At 46.0% G+C, this 23697-nt stretch overlaps 1 protein-coding gene across 1 annotated transcript; it reads left to right on the top strand.

The window, feature by feature from the left end:
• Positions 1-543: 543 nt before the first annotated feature.
• Positions 544-23516, top strand: clstn1 (calsyntenin 1). Its single transcript, XM_068743385.1, has 17 exons — positions 544-625; positions 9933-10055; positions 13437-13632; positions 14625-14833; positions 15284-15433; positions 15664-15849; positions 15942-16190; positions 16812-16933; positions 17024-17186; positions 18674-18831; positions 19313-19461; positions 19880-20124; positions 20882-21052; positions 21250-21395; positions 21547-21682; positions 22458-22642; positions 23300-23516. The coding sequence occupies exons 1-17, from the start codon at positions 544-546 to the stop codon at positions 23492-23494; spliced, it is 2865 nt and encodes a 954-aa protein (XP_068599486.1). The 3' UTR covers positions 23495-23516.
• Positions 23517-23697: the final 181 nt, after the last annotated feature.

The raw sequence follows: 23697 nt of genomic DNA on the forward strand, positions 1-23697 counted from the left end.
CCACACCGGCCGCGCCGCTTCGTTCTCTCCAAACACCTGTGGCGGCGGACGTCGATTAGCTGCGTAAAGACGCACGTGACGCTCATCGTTGGCTGCAGCCGCCGGTCACCGGTCACCGGTCACCGGTCACTCACTGGCTCACATTGAAAAGTAGCACAGCATGAATTTTTACGTGTTTCTTTTATTTTCAATTCAGGTTGGATTTTGTTTTTGTGCGCAGCGGAGATTTTCGTTGCGCGAAGACCGCATCAGCAGTGCGTAATGGACTGATTGTCCCTTCTGCTTCACGTGTCTCCCGAATATCCGACAGTCCCTGAACTCATCAAGCTGCAAAACTGCGAGAGAAGCGGCGAGAGGAGAGAAGAGGAGAGCGCAGAGCGCAGAGCGGCGGAGCGACGACGGCCATCTTAGAGCTGCCTGAGCAACCGACACTAATCTTCTGGATTTTTATCGTTCATGTTCGAGACCAGTTACGCCTCGACTGGCGAAGGAAGAAGGTCGTTTCCCCTCCCACCCCCGAATTCAGTTTAACTCCAAGTCGGGATGCGGTTCCGAGGGAAGACGCAATTCGCATCCGCCGCCGGGCTGCTCCTCGGACTGTTCTGCGTGGCGGAGTCGGCTAAAGGTAACTCAAATGGCTTCATGCGGTTTATCAGGCAGGTTCAGCAGCCTCCAGCTAATTGCAGACTGTTGACGGCGACGACGGGCAGCTCCTGAGGGATGCGCGTCCCGGAACCTGCCGAGGGATGGGTCCCAGACCCGGAGCCGCTGCGGATGGAGGAGAGGGGGGGGCGTCCGGAGCAAGTGCATTCAGCGAGACATTCATGTGTTTACCCGAACCCGAACCGAGTTCACTCGTTATGTCACGCAACTAAACTCAAAATGTAATGCGTAATAGTTAACAGTGATGCGTAATAAGCGTGAAACTGTAGAGGACAAATCTCAAGGCCGTGAAATGTCGTCTTGTGTTCTGTTTAGTCTCATCTGTTCCATCTGGACCTCCATCCATCGGTTCGGGTTTGTTTTTTTCCGCCATCGATAGGCCTAATAATCGGTTTGAAAACGCTTTGATCGCGGCGGTATGAAGTGCGGGTCGGCTGCGCATTGCAGATCCTCCGCACAACACCCCCCCCCCCCCCCCCTCGCTTTGTCCACGGATTGTAATATTTATGCGCTCCGGCCACACATTGAAATATAAATCTCAGCAGGTCCTGTGCGTAAAGCTACACGAAAAGGGCTCTTGTTGTCGGACGTCTCCAATGGACACCGCTCACTGGGGGGGGGGGGGGGGGCGGCGGCGGCTCCCTCCCTGCAGCAGCTCAGCGCACAAACACGTGAATTTATGGACTCTGCGTTTTCACGTTAAACTCAATAAATCCACGGACTCCCCGCAGCGTGAGCTTCACGTTTCAGGGTGTGTGTGCGTGTGTGTGCGTGTGTGTGTGTGTGTGTGTGTGTGTGTGTGGAGGCAGATGTGCTCTTTGTCAGCGTGCAAGGCAAAGAGCGCGTGAATGAGGATTTTAATGTTGTAGAGTCCACCTTGCTGGCTCTCCTGCCCTTATCAGGAGAGGAGCCTGTGAAAGCAGCACCTTGCCAGCTCTTATCTTTTACTAAAGGTCACTTTATTCTTGGGTTCCACCTCTCTCTTGGAGGCCAGCTTTGTGTTTGCTTTATTGCTTTATTATTATTTTTCTTTCTAGCCGCCTTTAAGGGGATGAAAAAGGAAATCTTCTATACTTGGTTGTCCTAAAACGATCTGCGTGACTCAAATGGATTTTAGTCAACCTCAGGTGAATTTTGCAGTAGATTTTTGTGGTCCTCGCTTTTTCTCCTGCTTAATCGTTATTATCATGACATCATGGGTACAAAAAAACCTCGTTAAAATGTTTTGCTTTTGATGCACATAAAATAAAATGAAATAAAAAAACCCACTTGGGTTGTCCAAGTAAAGAAAATGGAAGCGTGTGTGAAATGCTAGCTGCAGGATCTCAGGCAGCGATTCAGCACATGCTTCTGGAGTTTTCTCGTCTTGTTCGTCATGTTTGCTCGCCTTCCGCGTCTGAATCTAGTTTCTCTGCGGCCGCGAGCAGCTGCTGGTGTCCTCATGCTATAGAGTCAAACACTCAAACGCTCTCGCTGATTCCCCTGTTCGCACGCAGGCAGACAAAGGGCATGCTGGCGGCTGGGGAACTTATTTTCTCATTCGTCAATGAATTAAGTAATCGTATCTGGAGGAAGTGGAGGCCATGCTTTTGTGTGGTGCTGATTTGATATATGCGTCATGCGTGTAAAGCGGTACTTTTGTAGGTTTGAGCTCAATCACCCTAATCTTGAAGTCGTTCGAACCCTCCCTCCCATTGAGCCACTAAATAATTCACATCAAGATAAGTGTATCGGGATGTGGCTCACCTGCAGCTCTCCGACAGCTGTGCCATCGTTAAGCGCCGTTTTTTTCCAGGCTTGTTTGGCCCCTTCAGTCAGAAACGCTTAGTTCTGATCGGTGGGCATCATCAATGATTTTTGGACTGTTGTACCATCTACATATTTTCACACTTGCATGTCATCCAAATTTAATTGTGGCTTCGCAATGTGTGTCGTTTTAGTAGTCAATTTCAAATATGAGATTCTTTCATGATATTGACATTATCCCCCCCCCCCCCCAAAAAAAATAAATAAATCGGAGGAAAAAATGAAAATCTGTGGAAACATTTTGTGGCCGCACCTGAGTCGTGACCAATGTTTGCACTCAGACATTATTGGAATCTTTTATGTTCGGCAGTCAGGACTGAGATAATAAAGGGCGCCTGCTCTGATATTAATTTTCTAATTAAAATTAATTAGCGCTTCCGTGGATTACTTTGAGAATCTTTGCCAAACATCATGTTTACTTGCCCTACACTGAGGCCCTGTTCGGATTAACTCTGACAAAGGTTTTGGTATTCATTATTCAGAACATTTCTCAGAGGACCAGACGTCAGGGTTGGGCTCCCGAACATGTCACAATGCAGTCACTGTTGCATGCAGTCAAGAATGTGTTATGTGAGATAAGCGCCGAAAGTTGTTGAATCATTTCGATTTGGTAATTTGCCACTTTGTGTTGGAAAGATTTGACCACGTGAATACTGGACTCTGGGTCAGTGGTGACTTTCTCACCATTGCTGTCTTTGCAGGCTGAATGGGATCAGACATTTGTCCACAGAGGTGGTCAGAATAAATGAATATTGATGTGCCGCGCCAGTGAAGGACTTAAACAATCTAATAAATAGAAATAAAAACACAGTAAGTGTCAGAAAATCCAGAATTTTAACTGATTGCATTTGGGTGTGTCCACATGAAGATTTAGGCTCCTGGGGGGGGGGGGGGCAGCCAGAGTATCAACCACTGCAGGTCAGTTACACCTGACTGCCTGCTCACAACAGTCTCCCTCCCACTTTTCCACTCTCACTGGCCCTTTTGTGCCGTTCAGACAGAGATGTGATTGAGTTTCATTCACAGCCCCGGTGGCTCCCCCCCCCCCCCCTCTCGGAGGAACACTACAGTCATCAAGGGTGTGTTCCTGCAGCGGCGCGGCTGAGGCTGTGTCGAGGAGAAACGCAGGTTGTTGCCTGGCAGGGCAACTGAGAGACTCTCCTGTGTGAGCGGGGTGTTTGGAGAAAGAGGGGCCCTGAGGTCTGGGCTTCATTTAAGGGTCTTCAAGTCTTCTGAGAACAGTCCTCAGTCTGTAAAGGGGGCGGCTCACGTCAACAAGTTAAGGAGCCGCTGAAGGAGGACAAACAGAGACGTGTGTCCACTGTTTTAAAGATGTGAGCACGTTGTTCTCAGACTAGTCCGGGGCTATGGAATTAAGAGAGTTACTCAACATGCTTAATTAAAATTTGTGCCCGGGTCATACCGTCTCCAAAAGCTGCCTTAGGATCTGCCCCTGAAGGGCTGGCGCTGCCTCTTGCCCACAGTCAGTGGCTTACTAGGAGGACCGTTCAGATTTTTCTGCCTGGAAACACCCCCAACGTCTTGACACAAGGTCTCACCTGAGCACAGGAACGCCTCCTCGTGTTTCGTCGACCATGCTGCAATGTCTTCTGCTTATTAAGTGATGCAAATTGTGAATTAATTACAAAAGACCGGCCTATAGAGTATTTTGTTAGACGCCTGCCTTACAGCAGAGTTTAGTGGAATTCGCACATAATGAGTTGGAGGCTGTCGGCCTTCAAATGCCTAATATGAGCTAGATTGATGGGCCAGAGCTCCACAATGCATCACCGTGCTAACAGTTGGCTGCATCGTCACCATTACACAACATGCCCTCGGAGGTTCCCGGGCATTACCAGGCTTCATCTGATAATTACAGACCGATCATCTGCAGCAGCGATGCTGGACAGCTGTGGATGGATTCCTCTGGTTCTCCCAGGCTGTCCAGTAGCCTGTGAATAGTCTGGTCCCGTCATGTTGGGTGTAGTCTGGGGCAGTAGGGGCATTTCTGACAAGCAGAGCAGGGGGGGGGGGGGGGGGGGGGTTGCAGGAGTGCTATAGTGGAAGCGACTTTGTTCTCATGTCCTCATGAATCGCAGGATGAGCAGGACCTATTGTGTTCCTGGCGTTTTCACAGGAAGCATTTCATCATGGTAAATAGGCCAAACTGTAAAAGGCCGGCCTCAGTCAAAAAAGAGCAAGGCGACCGTGAAAGGGCTTTGTCTTTGTGTCCGTGTGAATGGTCAGTTCGTTACCCCATTCTTTAGCGCCATGGCAAAAAAAAGCCACGCCGAAGTCATCACACAGTTGGATGGGTCTCTGCAGGAAGTCCACTTCTGCTGAAGGTTGACGTTTCTTTTATTTTTTACGCTTTGTTGATTGTCTTGCAGTGTTGCGTTCGAAAGTCAGAGAAAGAGAGGTGAGGAATATCCAACTTGTGTCGTATCAGACCATTGATTATTTAATGGTGAACCTAATGAACAAAAGTGGAGGAACTAATGGCTGACTATGTCTCACCACAATTATTGCAAAGTTATTGCGTCAGGATTAATCGAATTGTGTATTGGATGCCGAAAATTAAACCACAGTTATTACCACACAGTCTCAATCAATGAAACGTCCATCCTTCCATCCATCCATCCATTTTTTTTGTAGGTGAAACGATCGTCTCATCTACAGCTACTTTTTCGCTTTGCGGTCCGCAGGTCTCCTGGAGCCTATCCCGGCTTGCTATGGGCGAGAGGCACGGTGCACCTCGGAAGTGTCGCCAGTGTATCGCGGTCTGATCAGAGATTGTAGATTTGAAGACTCCATGTTCTTAATCCTTGCACACCTGTGCCAAAAAGTCAGTCACGTTTCAACCTGCCTTTTTCTTTCAAGAAAAGGTTCTTGGTCACTGTAGGTTTCCTCCTCTTTCTGATTTGGACATCTTAAATCTGGATTCCAGTGTTCTGGTGGGGACAAGTCAATTCAGCAAACACTGTCTGATCTTTGTAGCGGCTCCATACACGCCGAGCAGTGGCCTGTTTTTATGGCAGCTGGCTTCTCTTGTTGGGTGACTTCGTGAGTTAAACAGAAGCGTTACCCTTAAGGGATTAAATGTCATTGGCTTTATTTGCTGTGTAACAGGATTGTATCCCAGGTACCGTGTTGTCGTGCTGTAAGTGTGTCCAACAGCCTACCATATGTGCGTGTATTTTCACGGCACTATGTGTCTTTGATCGTCTCCTGCATGGCGACGACAGCAGCATTTATTATCTGCTAGATTTTTGTAGCTCGATTCTGTTTCTTCTACATTTCTTCTGTAGTTCAGTTCAAGTTAGCGTTAAGTGACACCGCCCGGTTGTATTCATTATTTATTAAGAGGCAAATATCCACCCTTTATATCCGTATTTATAGTCCAGCCTTCCATCTAATATTTATATCGAGGCCAGCGATTGCTCTCTGCTAGAAATAGAATGGGAGTCCAGGAGAGGAAATGCAGTCCATTTTTCCGTCGTCTCGCAGTATTTCAAGCGGGCGCCATGACTGCAGCCCTCGTTCCTCAGTTCCTACTTGATTTCAATTTGTTTGCTTTCATCTCATCCAGTCGCATGAGAAGACCCGTGAAACAGGAGTATTCTACCGTCCGTATCGTTCGCATCTTATTGACTATAATCATTATGAAGGTGTGTGAGCAGAATTAATTCTGATCCTCTTCCAAGTCTTTAGTTTGAAGTGTACACAGGAAAAGTGCTATTTTCCATAGACCATTAAAAGGCTTACCAATCTCACATCGCCTCACATAGTTGAGCTTCCTCATATAATGAGGCTGGACTGCATTCTGCTGATTTCATGCTTTTAAGATTTAGAAGATTGATCGAAGGAAAATGCAGATCTTCAGAATGGAGCATTTTATTACCCTTTTTAAAATAAAGTAAAGCTAAGGGATAATTTAGTCGTCCCAGCCACGCCAGGGATTGAGCAGCATGTGACTCATGTCATGTGAGCCTGACGTACTAACTTCTTATTAATGATCAGACGCAGAACCCTCGGACCCTCGTGCATCCTCTGCACAGGAATCAGTTTAACGCTGATCAGTCTTACAAAGAAGCCAAGAATTTCCTCTTCATTTAGCGGTTTTTATGCGAAATACTCCGCCTCCGGGTTTTAATGAGGCCAGCAGTGCGTATGCAGTACATTAGATAAATTGGTTCCCTTGTTACGTTAAAGTAGGAAAACATCCCTGGTACTGCAAGCCATTGTCAGTTTGGTTGGAACATTCAAAGCTTCTTTTTTACTTTGACTCCATCGTAACTGACTAATCAAACCAGCCAGGCCCTTACAATGAGACTGGAAGCCAGTTATCTTATAGGAAGTACCGGTATATAAAGTATTTCAAAAGAAAAATGTCGTTTCCAATCATAAAATTCGTGCTTTTATTTTTATTTAAGTTTTGCTTCAGACATAATTTACGGAGCACATTAGTGGAGAGGGCTTCGATATAAATGGCGACCTGCTGCCGTATTTGCTTTCGCTCCAATCGTAGAGGCCGACTGGTTTGTCTACAGACCTCCGGCTTCCTCCGTCGGGGTTTTCTGCTTCACGGCTAACGGCTGCCAGCATATTTTTGTTGCCACATCTGTCATGACGATAGATCTGTGCTGTCGCTCACAGGCCATTGTTGCGTTTCTTCTGTCAGAATGTAGATGGAACAAACACAGACGTGTATAAAGTTGTCAAACGTGAGGAGTCTGCAAGCAGTGATGACAAGTGGCTCACGTTTATGGGCATTACTTCCACATCGGATTATATTGATGGCTGGTAAAAATAAATCCCAGTGATTCCATCTGAACTTCATTCATAAAATGTGCTATCAAATTCATGTTCTCCAATCATCATTGAGCTCCAACTCAAGTTAAATGCAGGTTTTCTTTTCCCCTCTCGTTTTTTTTTTCAACCTGAATGAGTTTTATTTAGTGTATTTTCAGAGGGGAGAATATTAAATCGTACTTTCACCAAAAGCAATTCAAGATTACATTGTAATAATGCATTAGGTAACAGAAACTCTGTCGTAGTTATAAAGCTTTTGCTTTCCGCAGTCGTGTTGGTGTTTGCTTAGACTGTTATACAGTGGGGAATCTCACACTGTTATAACCCTATTATAGTTTTGTTATGTGTTTTTATGAAAGGCAATACAGTGAACATTATCTAAAATCGAGCTTTGCTTTGTGCTGCTGCTTTGGCTTTCCATGTCGCTATCTTTATCGTCTTGATCTAATCCTCTGAGTCTAGACTCTGAGCCCAGCAGATTTGCACAGATCACTTGCGTCTTAGAGAAATGCCACTTATATACCGCATCATTAAGTCAGTTTACTCACAAAGAGGCTGTTTCATGCAATCTGACGCTCGGTCTGCAATGATTTTAATAATAGTTGGTCTGTTCTTCTGACACTGATCAGAATAAAGTCAGTTTGTTTAGCATAAACCTGCAGGAGCAGGTTTCAGGATGCTGCTTCATGGTTGGTCCTGGTTCAGAGTACCTCAGTGCTGCAAGACATTAATGGGGAATGGGAGACCCACATGTGACCCGGTTTTAAAATGCCAAAAAACACTTGATTTACTTGATAGACTACTAAATGTAGCAGGAAAGAAAAACTAGGGATTCTACATCCAGTAAATTTAACAATGTGTAATACGAAAACGTGATATATTGTCACAGCTAGCAGTAACAGCACCATGGATCTCCTCTGTCCTCTGCAGAACAGGACCGATGAATAACATCGGGCACATCGTACACCGTGAAAGGCAAATCAGATGGCGGGACTGTTGTACACGACATGATAAAAAGCACTTCATAATATGAAATGTCTTTGGATGCCTAGAGGCTAAGAGGGATGGCAGTTTGATTTGCATTTGTTTCAGAACCTTTGTAATCCTGTTTGTGTTTTGCTGTTGGATAAATCCATGTCGCTCAGCCCATCCTCTTGGGTGAGCATGTTTAAGCCACGCCCCCAACCAGTAGCGCCAGCGCAGATGAGAATCAAGCAATTTATCAGGAAACCCAATGAAGACACTTGTACTTTCAGATCATAGCTGTGTTGGCACATGGAAAACAGCTAGATGAGTATTTTTTATTACGGCCCATGATAACAGGCCTGCCAGTAATTAGCGATTAATCGTCATTGTTTGTGTAATCGCTTTAGAATGAAACCAAATCAATGACGAAACCAAGACATGGCTGAAATTGGATTTGGCAGAATGACATGTAAAGTGAAGACGACGTCCTCCTCATTCATTTATTGGCTTATTATATGGTTACTGTTACAACCCTTAATGCACAATTACAGCCTTCATGACTGAACATCAAGCATCATCCAATTAGAGGATGAACAGCGTTGAGGATTTCTGCAGCGTGACGCTGCTTCGGATTTAGGATTGGTTATAATTAGAATGTAACTGTAGAGACTTACGGGAGGATGTTGTTGCAGTGCCTGAAGAAATGATTCAATGGCGCCATCATTTTGTACCATAAACAAGCGACTCCACTGTAGCTGCTGTTAACATGAGCGCTGCACCAGAATGTGTCGCCGTGCACCGCTAATTGAAGAAAGCGGGCCGGGGAATGTGCTTCAGTCAGTAATGAATATTTCCATTCGTAAAAATCTTAATTTTAGATTTGAAAACAAATCAGTTAAGGTTTTATTGTGTCATATCTGTAAATATCTGTATGCACACAAAGCATCTTTTATTTCAGGAACTGTTTGATGTCATCAATAAGATGAAAGATTATTCTTCAGGATGTTTGTTGTTGACATTAAATTTATTTTCAGTCATTTTATATATTTTTGTTGGTTTATTTACTTCATTGCTTTTTGGTTTTTAGGTGTAACATTTCTTTTTAGGCTGTAATATCTATTATTGAACGTTGATTGTTATATAAGCAGAACAGGGCGCTGCGTCCGTGCCGTTTCGTAAGCGAGCCCAAAACCGTCAGTGCAGCTTTTTCTGCAGTATCCAGCTACAGCGCCGGCCTCTCTGCAGCAGCCATGATTCTCATTTACTGATCCGCGTTCTGGCTATCACTATCAAAACACCGACTTGGAATAAATAACTTTGTTTGGATGAATTGAAGATGTAAACTTTGGGCGCGGTGTTTTTAGGATGGAGGGTCAAGAGGCTCAAATGTCACCCCTACCTGATTCTATTCCATCTGAAACCCTCTCAGTCATGATTTTCGCTGTGTGTGTGTGTGTGTGTGTGTGGGGGGGGGGGGGGGGGGGGGGTGTCATTATCTGTGGTGCTTCCAAAAATAACATTGACGTCATCCAAAAACACATTAAACATTTATGTAATCTGCAGTGGGAGGATAAAGAAATGTCAAACTAGCTGTGAGAGTAAATCCGATGTCAGGAGACACAGCGCACACACTGTTATTATATTTTATAGTCACTAATGTTTCCTCTCTGTAATTTCCCCCCCAGTCAATAAGCACAAACCATGGATTGAAACGACGTACCACGGGATCGTAACGGAAAACAACGACAAAGTGCTTCTGGACCCGCCTCTCATCGCTCTCGACAAAGATGCTCCTCTACGCTACGCAGGTGAGAGACGAGCGTGGCCGTTAATGCTTACCAGAAAACGCATGAAAGATGCGAGCCAAAGAGCGTTTCAATTACAAGCTGTAACCTTCACGTCCTGGTTATGCTTTTATTTGTCATAAAGGGGAGATTTAAATTGTCTATTGCTTTGCTGTATTACCGGTATGTACTTCTTGTAAAGCGACTTTGAGTGTTTAGAAAAGCGCTATATAAATAAAATGTATAATTATTATTATTATTATTATTAAGACAGCATGCATGCTCACAATGAAGACATATTGGGTGACTCGGGTGGAATATGTTGAAGTCCTGCATCCCGACTAGATGTCATAGCCGTCGTTTTAGCCTTTCTAATATTCAAATCAAAATGGTCTCCTTTGTGGTTTCATCTCATTTCTCCCTGAGGGGAGGTTGGGTTAGCGTCCTGTGGCTACAGGGAAGCATGAGCTCCTTGCTCAGGGTTGACTCTCAGAACGCCACTGCTTTGGAAAGGATTTTTTTATTTCATTTGATTTACCTCTCCTGATTGCTCCGTGTGTCTTTCAGAGGAGATGCCAAATTAAATAGTTTCCATAAAATGAAATAAAATTTGATTGTTTGAGATTGAGATATAATCACAGTTTTTAAAGTTTAAAGCTTCAGAGGAAGTCTTATAATTTCAGAGGGAACTGAAAAACATGCAAGGATGTTTCCCTTTTTTCTTTTTTTTTGTAAAATAAATTGTAGTTTGATTGTGGCTTCCTTCCTGAAGACGTGTAACTGTGATCGGCTCTTTAGAGGCAGGCTGGCGTCACGCGGCAGCAGGTGTGACCCGTGCTGTTGTGCCCATCTCCTTCCAGCTGGTCCATCTGTGCCAACGTTCAGGTTACTCTCTAAAACCGACCCACAGACCGAAGAGGCCCAATCGCAGGCTGTCGAGCCAGATCAGTGCGATTACGTAAAGATTAATCGGCGTGAATGAGGCGCCACTGTACATCAGACTGGCTCGTATGTTTTCCTGTATCCTTGCGTGACTGTGTGCAAAGTGGACCTGAATGAGGCGCACGAAGCAGGAGCGCATTAGGCCTCTGAAACCAATTTATTGGATTCATGAAGATACATTGGAGACAGAAAATATGCAATTAAAAAGAAACAAAATCTGTTTCTTCTCAATTCTGTTTTTGAACCAGACTAAGAATATGTTCTTGTTTACGCAACACAGTTTCTGCAAAAGGGCTGAATGTCTGAGACAGAATAAACCGTGCATTAACTAAGTATTGCTTAGTTTTGTATACAATTCACTGTATTCATTTAGTAGTAGCAGATAAATGGCCCCTGAACATCTAGACATGCAGCGGTCATGGCGGACTTCAGCCGAGCAGAGGGAGCTGAAGAACTGGTTCAGTCCTGCTCTGAGCTGCTCATTAGTGTTGTAAACTCGGGGGGCCCCACAGTTCTGAGCATCACTGGGCCCGAACAGCAGCCCCCTAATGTGAAACCTGTTTTAATTGTTTGGTTGGTAAAAACACAAGGGCCAGATCTGACCCGCCGGGGGGGCCCACTCAGGGCAGTAAAACAAACATCCACACAGAAAAAGACTTCGTTCATTCATCAGTGTATCAGTGAAAAGCGTCATCAAAGGAGATTTATATATACGCTCTCTTTATACAGCCACAACAGCATGCTTGTATTCAAAAGTGACATTTATGTTGGTTGCAATTTGATGCTTGATGATTTTCTCACTAGTTATTTATTCTAAATTTACTGGCTGCTTTTCTTTCAACTGTGCAGAAGAGGTTTTTTCTCGTGAGGAAATAAATGTGCGCTTTCTTGATGGTGTCTTTATGAGCGCATCGGGAGAGTGTGTGTCCTTCCTGTGATCTCTGTGCTTTCTCTGGGACTCTAACTCTTCTTTTAACTGATCTGGATTTATCTTTTCTCCCTTCCTATAGAGAGTTTTGAGGTGACCCTCACTGAAGAAGGTGATCTTGGGCTCTTTCTTCTGCCTTGTGCTTAGTTTGTTAATATTAACCCACTAACGCAAAACCGCATCCACCCGTTCACACCGCGGCTCTCGCCACGCTCTGTAATCTCTCCCCCGTTTGATTTTCTCGACTTTATGTTTTTCTCACCCTGAATTTCTTTTTGGGGTCAAGCTGGATGAAAAGTGTGATGCGGGGCTGCGTTCTTAGAAATATCTGTGCATGAGACATCCATTGCAGTTTGCAGACCCTAACAGTTTTTCAGCAATCACCAGGAAACAGGAAGCTGCTTTTAAAAGAAGTTTTTCTCTCTCAATCTTATCATTCTAATTAAAATTAAAGAAAGAATGGCCAATTAATTATCCTATCCGAAAATGACGTGATTGATTTCACAACCACATTATGGAAATTGGAGCAGAAAGTTAATGTAAAGGCATCCTCCATGTTCACGGTGCCGCTCAGATCTGTGCATTCTGACGTTTAAGTCTTCATCTGAAAGCTGCTGAGATTGTTAACTAATGCAAACGCTCGCTGCTGCAACGTTTCTGTTGTCCATTTTTCCTCCGTGGATCTGTAAGTTAATTTCTCCACCACTAATCTCCACCATTAGCATGGCTGCAGTTGTCATTTAACGTGGATGCCAAGCAAGTTGATATTTCTAACCCCAGTTCTCATCCAGTACTGTTTTTGGTTTGAAAACTGGCATCGCAGAGGTTAAATTCTCCATGATTTCGTTTCACTGTAATTTGGAGTAAGATGCAAAATTACGCGGGAAGACTTTCTTTTTTGTTTGAGCGATTTTTTTGTTCTTTCACGGACGTTTCCGTTCAGTTCTGGCGACTGAATTGGTGGCTGGATTATACACGCTATAAACATTTCCATTTTTCTTTTGCGTTAACTATTGTTTCTATATGAGGTAGTATATACATTTTATTTGGTACGGGGATAAAGATCGTCGCTTTGACTACTGCTCTGAATGTAGTTACTTCATGGGCTGGAAGTCATGCCTTTTATTTCTGATCCCTTTAAGTGCTCCCGTGAAATGCCTGTCCACATCTTTTTTTGGTTTCTGCTTGCATGACTGGATGTAAGTTTTTCAAGTGGCTTGGATAAGACACTCTGTCTTCAGCGATACTAAAATGTCCCGCCCTCTCCCAACTCCCCCATTCCCACCCCCAAAGTACTCACCCGTATGACAGTGCTTTTGGCCTTCCTCCACAGCCCCCACCCACCCCTATCTACTACAACTCCCCGGCACCTAAAACCCATGGCTACATTTTATTTCTTGATTTATTTTTGCGTGAATTTCTGATTTTAATTAAGACATTTTATTTATGATTTATTATTTTTGAGCATCAAAGCTTCACACCTGCCTTTGGTTGTACTAAGCAAACTGTCTTATGGCTCTTGGCGTGTTGTTCAGGTGAGATTTGCGGCTTCAGGATCCACGGTCAGAATGTTCCCTTTGAAGCTGTGGTCCTGGACAAGTCCACCGGCGAGGGTGTCATCCGGGCGAGGGACAAGCTGGACTGTGAACTGCAGAAGGAACACACCTTCACCATTCAAGCGTACGACTGTGGAGAGGGTCCCGATGGCGCCAACATGAAGAAATCCCACAAGTGAGTCAGCCTCGGCTCGTTTGAATTAATCTGTCAAGGGAAGGATTTAACAAACAATCCATATATCATTGTCCAAGACTGCTTGGTAACAAAGCAAACGTAAAGGGTCGACTACTACTGGAAGTTCGGCTTGTCCCGTGAGGGGTCGTTGCAGCAAATCAACGTTTCACCACTTCACCCTGTCCTTTGCATCGTCCTCCCCAACACCAGCCACTCTCATGTCCTCCCTCACTACGTCCATGTATCTTCTCCTGGGTTGACCTCTAGCCCTGTTCCCTGGCAGTTCCTCCCTCAGCATCCTTCTACTGATATAGTCCCTGTCTCTCCTCTGGACATGTCCAAACCAAAGTCTGGTCTCTGACCTTGTCTCTAAAACGTCTAACCTTCACTGTCCCTCCTACTGTCTCATTTCTAATCCTACCCAACCTGGCCACTCCCAAGGAGAACCTCAGCATCTTCATCTCCTCCACTTCTAGCTCCGTCTCCTGTCTTTTCCTCAGAACCACTGTCTCTAAGCCGTCCATCATGGCTGTCCTCACCACTGTCTCTAAGCCATCCATCATGGCTGTCCTCACCACCGTCTTGTAGACCTTTCCCTTCATCCTCGCTGATTCTCCTATCACAGAGCACACCTGATACTTTCCTCCACCCGTTCCAGCCTGCCTGCACACAATTCTTCACTTCCTTTCCACATTCTCTCCATCACTCTGCACTGTTGACCCGAGGTACCTGAAGTCCTCTCCCTTCTTTACGTCTCTTCCTTGTACCCTCACTCTTCTCCCTGGGACCTTCTCATTTAAACATGTACTCTGTTTTACTCCTGCTCACCTTCATTCCTCTCTTTTCTAGAGCAGACCTCCACTTCTCTAAATTCTCCTCGTTAAAACACATCTGACGAGATCACTGTTGTGGAAACAAAGTAATTGATACTGTAATCGGTAGACTAATATAATTGCTGGCAACTCAACCGGCAATGTTTTTTTCTCTGTCAGGGCCACTGTGCACATCCAGGTGAATGATATCAATGAGTATTCACCAGTGTTTAAAGAGAAGTCCTACAAAGCCACCGTCATCGAGGGAAAGAAGTATGACAGCATCCTGAAAGTGGAGGCAGTGGACGCGGACTGCTCTTTCCAGTTTAGCCAAATCTGCAACTATGAGATCGTCACTCCGGATGTGCCGTTCACCATCGACAAAGACGGTATGGACCCGCGTCTGTCTGCCACATTGTCTGTTGATCTGTGTAAACAATGGTGCAGCATGATAAATAATGCAGTCCAGACTGTGGGAGTATTCTTCTTGTTTATAGCACAGAATTCAAGAGTTTAAATATTAATTCAGAGGATCTGAATTCTCTGATAAAGAGGAATTACAAGTGGGTAATGTGTGAATGTGATTTATTTTTTTTAATGACCTGAACACTTAGTATTGCATCCAATTCAAAAGATGCAAAACAAGATCGATTAAATTTCAATCAGTTGTGATAATGACATGAGGGCCAAGAACTGTTTTGGTTTTGATATTTCAGAATGCTTTATTTTGATCATTATCCTCTCCAGATGTTTTTTTTTTTAACACGTCCTAGCACATCTGGTGAACTGAAATAAAAATAGGTACTCTGGTACTCGCTTTTTTCCCCTTCCTCCCTCAGGTTTCATCAAGAACACAGAGAAACTGAGCTATGGTAAAGAGCGCATGTATAAGCTGACTGTGTCTGCCTTTGACTGCGGAAAGAACCGGGCCTCGGAGGACGTTCTGGTCAAGATCAGCGTCAAGCCCACCTGCAAACCCAGCTGGCAAGGTATCAAAGCTCTCTACCCGCTGTAGCTGCCAGCAGTCACTTTTTAGGTGTGTCTCTGGGCTGAAAAAAAGAAAGAAGCCACACAGGCTACCTTTATGACAAGGCCCTTTGTCATGTAGTACTTTCTATTGGTTCCTATCGACAGCCCTTAGACTGACTGCTCATGTTTGATCCCCGTTGTGCTGGAGAGCATCTTTTAATTCTTTTCTGTCTTTTGCTTTGTCGTTCAGGCTTCAATAAGAGGATTGAATACGAGCCCGGCACAGGCAGCCTGGCCCTTTTCCCCAGCATGCACTTAGAAACCTGCGATGAACCAATCACATCCATCCGAGCCAATGTTGAACTGGAAACCAACCACATTGGGAAGGGTTGTGACCGCGACACCTACTCTGAGAAGTCCCTGCACAAGCTGTGTGGTGAGTAACCCCTGTACTGGATATGGTACAGAGTCTTCAGGAGTATTTCATCTAAAGCGATGGCCGTTGTCCACTTTCACTCTTTCATTTAGGAGCCAGCTCTGGTACCGTGGAGCTTCTGCCTTCACCCAGCAGCTCTCTCAACTGGACTGTGGGTCTGCCCACGGACAACGGGCACGATAGCGACCAGGTGTTTGAGTTCAATGGCACCCAGGCCATCAAGGTTCCCGATGGCCTGGTGAGCACGAGCCTGAAGGAACCCTTCACCATCTCTGTGTGGATGAGACATGGCCCCGGGGCCCCTGAGAAGGAAACCATCCTCTGCAACTCCGACAAGACCGGTAACATCTCCATAAAAGAGCAGAATTATTTGCATCTGGGCCATTTCAAAGCTCCTTATTAATATTTCTTCTTATGCATGATCTGCTTTATTTAATTCAGGGAAACATAACATAACATTCTTCTAACGTTAAATATCTGTGGAAGTCAATATTTTATGTGAATATCCATTATTTCTGCACGTATAGCATCTGAAAGTATGTTTAATTCTCTGCTCGCTGACTTATTGCGTTTTGTGTGCGGTCAGAAGCTGCTTGATCTTATTGACTGTAAAGTCTCGTGGCCACGGACGAGTCATCAGCGTGTGTCTGGCTGCTTATATAAGGATTACATCAGAACGTCCTCAGCGGGACGCTCCTATATGCATGACCTCAGTCCCACTCAGCCCGCTCGCACAGAAACACACAATGGATGATGTAAACGGTCAGACATCACCAGAGTCCGTTTACTTACTGAATGCCACAAAATTGGGCTGAGCTTTGTTCGGTATTGTAAATAAACTGGCTGGTGAGAAAAGTACCGGAGGTCAAGTATTTATCGTCCGTTTGCGGTTTTAGCACAATGACGACAAGAATCCTCCAGCATTTTCGAGCGTATCCTGATTTCCACCTTCTCTGCTGCAGAGATGAACAGACACCACTACTCGCTCTACGTGCACAACTGCAGGCTGATCCTTCTGCTCCGCCAGGATCCATCAGAGGCAGAGAACTACAAACCGGCCGAGTTCCACTGGAAACTCGACCAGGTCAGCCGCCTCTTCTGCCAGACCCCACCGGGCTACACCTCCCCTTTGTTCCAAACGCCAACCTGTCGTGTCCCCCCGTGTTCTTCACAGGCGTGCGACAAAGAGTGGCATCACTACGTGCTGAATGTCGAGCTCCCCACCGTGTCTCTGTTTGTGGATGGAACTACGTTCGAGCCCTTCCTGGTTACGGAGGACTACCCGCTGCACGCCTCTAAGATCGAAACTCAGCTCACCATTGGCGCCTGCTGGCAAGGTAACCTCGAAGACTTATTGCGAAATGCTAATTAAAGGAGCCGGAATTCTTTGTGTGAACTATGAAGCAGAAGTATGTCAATTAGCTTCCATATGGTTAAAGTGTTCCTGTAATATTTAACTATTTTTGGTGACTCTAATACTCTAATAGCACCTGATAATGATCAGAGTCGAGTAGGGCTTGAGCTATAATGTAGTGTGCACGTCATTTTATTAACTCCTCCCTCGGTCTCAAATGATGCGCCGTGACCTCGTATGTCGCATCTGAATCTGCTGCCGGTCCTCAAATCTTCTACCGTTTCTCTCCCTGCTCTCTTTTTTCTGTCCTTTGCAGACAACTCGGGACATGACAATGACACTGAGTCAGTCTCTGAGCCCACCTCAGGTTGCTCTAGTCTTTCCCTCATTTCTCAGATGTGTCCGTGTCTCCACAGTGTCCCGCCACGCTAATCGCATCCTCATGCCATTTAACTAGAATGATTCTGACACATTCTAGATTGATATCAGTTTGGAGACTGTAAAAAAAAAAATGTGTTTTCTTTCTCATTTTACTTTCTATTTATGAGCACTAAACATGTTTTAGCACAAGTGGAACATAAATAAATAGAATGAGCAACAGACTGCTGGCTGCGGCTCTTAAGCCAAGCAGCTTTCAGCGTTTGACCTTTGAGTCAGAAGTCATTTTTCCACATAAGATAACACACACACACACCTTTTTATGACCTTGAGGTTTGTTTGACTTTGTTGAGGTGCAGTCTTACACTCGTTACGGTTTAGCTGGTAGACACAGCGCCATTAGCTCAGGAAGCACGTCTGCCTTTCACAACGATACTGAAAGTTTAACTCATTCAGTGCCAGCCGTTTTCAACCCAGCTATACGCTGATTGTCCCAGTTTTCGTGCATCTCCCCGATTTTCCAAGTCCCACAGAATATTATTTTCTATCACTATGCAAACACAGACCAAATGAAAGATTAAAGTCTCTTCTTTCATCAGAAAAGATGAAGTTATTGACCCGTTGAAGAGAGGTAAATTTCAATGTCAGGGTTGGCCGTGAATGTTTGGGTTTCAAAACAACGCCTTTAGATGTGGATGGCACTGAAAGGGTTAAGGCTTCAGGTGTTTCTTTCTGTACATATATTTAGATCATTTTTCATTTAGCTGCTTCTATTATTTTGTGAGGTTTTTATTTCGCCTTTATCTCATCGCGTTTCTTTTCTTTTCTGCTGATTGTCTTTCTTTTGGATCACGTTAAGACTGGTTTGCTCTGTGAATGTAAATATCGCATGCATTCTAAACTCATCCATCGTTCTCACTCACTGGGCCTCAGGCGTTTTCAGGACGCACATACTAACTCGCATGAATGCAGTTTATGCCAGCTTAAGGCAGCATGCTTGAACCTCCAGTACAGAAAAGGTGAAATCTGCGGACTGTACATTTGAGTAACTCTTCTTCTTGTCCTTGTGTTCTCCTCACCTGACCTTCTCAGGTGGGAATGCTCGGATGGCTCAGTTTTTCCGGGGTAACCTAGCAGGGCTCATGATCCGCTCTGGCAAGTTGGAGAACAAGAAGGTGATTGACTGTTTGTACACATGCAAAGAAGGCCTGGATGTGCAGCTGCCTGAGGAAGTAGCTTCAGCTGTCAAGGTGAGCAGAACACCAAACACCAATCACACTCACCCTACAGCACCGTCAGCTTGAACTTCATCTGTGCTTCAAAAGCATGTTTCAGTGTTCCAGGCCTGAATACAGGTCCTGCGGATGTCACAGTTTTAATATGAATAATGATTGTCAGGACCGAACACTTGGATGTGGAACCCCAGAAGGCAGAGACGGAGACACAGGGAGATCACTTCTTTACTGAAGTTGAAAGGAAGTGAAAATGCCAAACGGAGCGGCTGGAGTCCAACTACAACAAATAAACAAACAAACAAAATCACAGCCGAACACAAAACTCTGTAAACTGTAATAGAATACAATGTGCGGACGGGCTGGCATCGCAAAAACTAGCAACGGCAAAAACGCATGACCGTCACAAAGAATGTTTGCCTGACAATAAACACGAATATATTTCTGGCTGCATCAGAAGAAATCCGGCCTCCGGTCAGACTGTCTGTAACCCTCTCAGGTGGCGTTCAACCCCAACCAGTCCTCTCTTACCGTGGAGGGTGATGACATCGATGCCTTTGATAAGGTCCTGCAGCACATTTCCTACTTGAACTCCCGCCAGTTCCCGACCCCTGGCATCAGGCACCTTCGTATCTCCACCACCGTCAAGTAAGTAGCAGAAGCCCGACGATTCTTCAGCCTTTTATTTCTGTCCGGGCCACCGTGTGTCGACTGTTCCGTCTGGCGGCAGCGCCCCGACGTTGGCGGGACGGGCTGGTTTTACCGAACAGATATTCAGAGAAGGCTTCTCTTTCTACATGGAATATAAAATGTGGCTTTATCGAGGTAACGCGAAGGTCATTCTAACAACACAACATCAACACAGATGCTGACAAGCCGCCAGTTCATCGTAGGGCGTGGGCTGAACAATCAAACCGAAATCGTGACTTTTCTTCATACTGCCTTACTTTTCCAGCACATGAAGCGTTTCATCTGTTGTCTGTGTCGGTTAATTTGGGAGTTCCAGTCATACACTTTATTCAAATATTGCATATTCCTTAGTATTTAAATATACCCCCCCCCCCAGATGCTTCAACAAGGAGTCCTGCGTCACGGTGCCGGACGCTGAAGGCTACGTGATGGTGCTGCAGCCCGAAGAACCCAAGATCAGCCTGAGCGGCATCGACCACTTCGCTCGCAGCGCGGCCGAATTCGAGAGCCAGGAAGGCGTGACGCTGCTCCCCGAGCTACGCATCGTGAGCACCATCACCCGAGAAGTGGAGGCCGACGCCGAGTCCGAAACGGTGGAGGGAGCCGACGATGACCCCACGGGTGAGGAAGCACACACACACAGCAGATCGTTTACACAAGGGTTGCCTCGTGGTTCTGCAGGTGCAGCGAGCGTGCAGTCGGTGGCTGCGTGGATGTACAGTAGCTGCTGATGGAAAGGATTATGCTCTGAGGCCAGTGGGATTGGGCAGAGATGGAGAGCGATAAGTTGTTTACTACTTAATGGGCGGGGCCAGCCATCAGCCGCGCCATCTGTTGGGCACGTGCACAAGCTAAGACGAGGAGAGACAATAGATGCTCACTGACACGGATACAGGAATATTCAGTGTCCTGTGGTGAGCAGCAGGCCTAAATGGGACAAGAGGGCTTACAGGATCTGTTGCTCCGAGCTGCACGGCACTGCCCCAACTCCCATAAGCGCCGCCCGACACGTCCCTGGAAACTGCGTGCAGCTTCCTGAGTAAAAGGCAGATGGTCGAGTGCCGGCTGACTTATCAACTTAAAATAAATGTAATTACGGTTCAGCTTTTTTTGTGAGTTCATCAGCCACTTTCCATGTTTTCAACCCTCACATTCGAGGCTTGCAGCTTCAGGCTGCAGCTGCTGTTGCTCGCGTCAACACACGTTGATGGTCGTGCAGCATTGTGAATATGGTCAGTATACACTGTTAGATCAGCGGCGTCTGCCTTTAAAAGTTACAAGGTGACAGCAAAGTCCCGGATTACAGGCTCAACAGACGAGCCTACGTTTGAGAGAACTTCTTTTTGTAAATCTTTTTTCCACTCCTTTGTTCGTTCAGTCCAGGAGGCAGTGGTGTCGGAGGAGATCATGCACAACCTGGACACGTGCGAAGTGACCGTGGTGGGAGACGAGCTGAACGGGGAGCACGAGAGCCTGGAGGTGGACATGTCACAGCTGCAGCAGCGCGGTCTGGAGATGAGCTCGTCCAACCTGGGCTTCGCCATCACAGGTACGAACGGCAGAGCAGAAGCCTCTTGTTGGACAAATATAATAATATAATGATTTCAGGATACATTCATAAAAGCTGTGATGTTTTAAATGCATTATTCCATCAAATAAATGTCTTGCTCTAAGTCATTCTCACACTTTGGTGACGACAGCCGACCGGATTTCTTTCTGACATGCACGCTCCTCTCTGTGTTCCAGGTGTGAACACCATGTCCAACTATGAGCAGGTCCTGCAGCTCATCCGTTACAAGAACTGGCACACAGAGGCTCTCTTCGACAGGAAGTTCAAGCTGGTCTGCTCTGAACTGAACGGCCGCTACATCAGCAACGACTTCAAGGTCGAGGTACGACGGAGCTTTTTTTCACGACCCGAGGAGGGCAAGTCACATCGTGATGTAACGGAAGCAACCTTGGAGCTCAGCTGTTGTACCATGTCAAAGATGGAGATCTGCCGACTGCATGTTTGACCGTAATCATTGTTTTTATTCTCTTTAGGTGAATGTAATTCACACAGCCAATCCAGTGGAGCATGCCAACAACGCCATGGTGCAGCCCAACTTCATTAATCCTGTCCATCATGCCTCTGTGGATTTATCTGGTCACAACTTGGTCAACGCTCATCAGGCTTCAGGTACTGAAACACGACTGTCTGACATCTACAACGGTGATTTCTTTTTTTCTCCTTGTCCTTCGCATTTTTGTGGACGGCAAAATACAAATACAAAATCTGATTTCTGCTCCGACCAATTTTGGTGTAAAACCACTGGACCTTTATAACTCATAATCATTATAATGTGTATTTGGCATTTACCTGATCAATAATGGTCTACTGATCCTCCCCCTCCCCCCGGCTGCAGCACATTAGAATTGATAGGTAACACCATAATCAAACCAGCGATCTGCTTATTTGTTGCTGCCTAAAAAAAATGTCTGGCCTCTGATTTGTTAAGCACGGCGAGGGATGGATTACAGTCTATTAACAAGAAGTGGGACACACGGGTTGTTTGCCCATTTATATAAATGGCACATGTTTAGGGATTACACTCGAATGCTGTCTCTGACATCTGTACAGGCGGTCAGACCCCCGGCTGTACAGGCGGCCAGACCCCCGGTTGTACTGGGCTTTGATTTGGTGGTATCAGTAATCCACCAGGCTGTTGGACTTACTAATATGGGGTAAAATGGGGCAGGTTAGCAGCAGAGGCTAATTTATTTAAAGTAAGACGCACCTCCTGTACAGCAGAACTGCCCGAAGCTTTCCTCCTCAACTTCGATTGAACTTCAAATACCCAGCGGGCAGTAGGAGCGGTGTCTCGCGTAGGTCAGCAAAGCTATGCGCAACTTTAAGAGACGTTGCTTCCAGCCTGCGATGTTCTATCTGATTGTCGGTGTTTGATTCCTCGCAGTGGTCCCGAGCGCTGCCACCATTGTCATCGTGGTGTGCGTCAGCTTCTTGGTGTTCATGATCATCCTGGGCGTGTTCCGCATCCGGGCTGCACACCAGCGCACCATGAGAGACCAGGAGACCGGCAAGGAAAACGAGATGGACTGGGACGACTCGGCCCTCACCATCACCGTCAACCCCATGGAGGTAAAAAAAAAAAACACACCGAGCATTTGATGGGAGGCAGAACGAATGAACGTTTCTGAAGACTGGCCGCTGGAAAGGGTTTCAGCCGAGACAGATTTCCACCTGCTAATGCTCTCTGGGGGGCGTCGATGAGTGACGGCCCCGTGGAGATAGGGATGAGTCTTTTTTTTGTATTTTTTACCTCTGTCCAGGATGTAAGTAAGCTCTTTGTGTGTTCATGCTTGCGTTTGCTGGGTAGGAGCCTCCTACAAAAGACTAATCAGCGGAATTCAGCAAAAATTCTGGTGGGGAATGGGTTAAGAAAATAATTCTTAAGAACGTAATAGAGGGCTACACACTTTAGTGATTAGTGAGTCAGCTTTGTAGGAAGGCATACGTGCACATACCAGTCAAAGGGTTGCACACTCCTGAAGCAAAGGTGACTGGATCTGGACGTCTACCCAGGATTCATAACAATGTTCTTTCTGTTATAATCCTCTCAACCCCCCCCCCCCCCCCCCATTAGCATCTCAGCAAAGCAGAGCGTTAGGAGTTGTGTGTCTCCGCATTCAAACTCACCGCGTCGCCTGTAGTCCGTTTCAAAAGCGGCGAAGCCAAAAGCGTATGGAGGGAGCAGTTCAGTGTCAGAAACGGCCCCTCGTTGTGTCTCAATTCCAGACGTACGAGGACCAGCACAGCAGCGAAGAGGAGGAGGAAGAGGAGGAGGAGAGCGACGACGGAGAGGAGGAAGATGACATCACAAGCGCTGAGTCAGAGAGCAGTGAAGACGAGGAGGGCCGGGAGCCGGAGGATCAGCAGGGGGCCAGCAGACAGCAGCAGCTGGAGTGGGACGACTCCACCCTCACCTACTAGAAGAACACACACACGTCACACTCAACCCACGCTCTCACACACACTGCTCCACTCCCACTCCCACCCCGACAGTCTCATGCCCAAGGAGCCATGATGTAAAAAAAGAACGCTTCCCTTCTGTCTATATATGGTCAAGTTTCCTGTTGTTCTCCTAGCGGTGGTGCTGAGTGTAGTGTAGTCATCGCCGTATTGCTGATTTTTAC

The sequence above is a fragment of the Brachionichthys hirsutus genome, chromosome 2, assembly GCF_040956055.1.
Source record: "Brachionichthys hirsutus isolate HB-005 chromosome 2, CSIRO-AGI_Bhir_v1, whole genome shotgun sequence".
Taxonomy (NCBI): domain Eukaryota; kingdom Metazoa; phylum Chordata; class Actinopteri; order Lophiiformes; family Brachionichthyidae; genus Brachionichthys; species Brachionichthys hirsutus.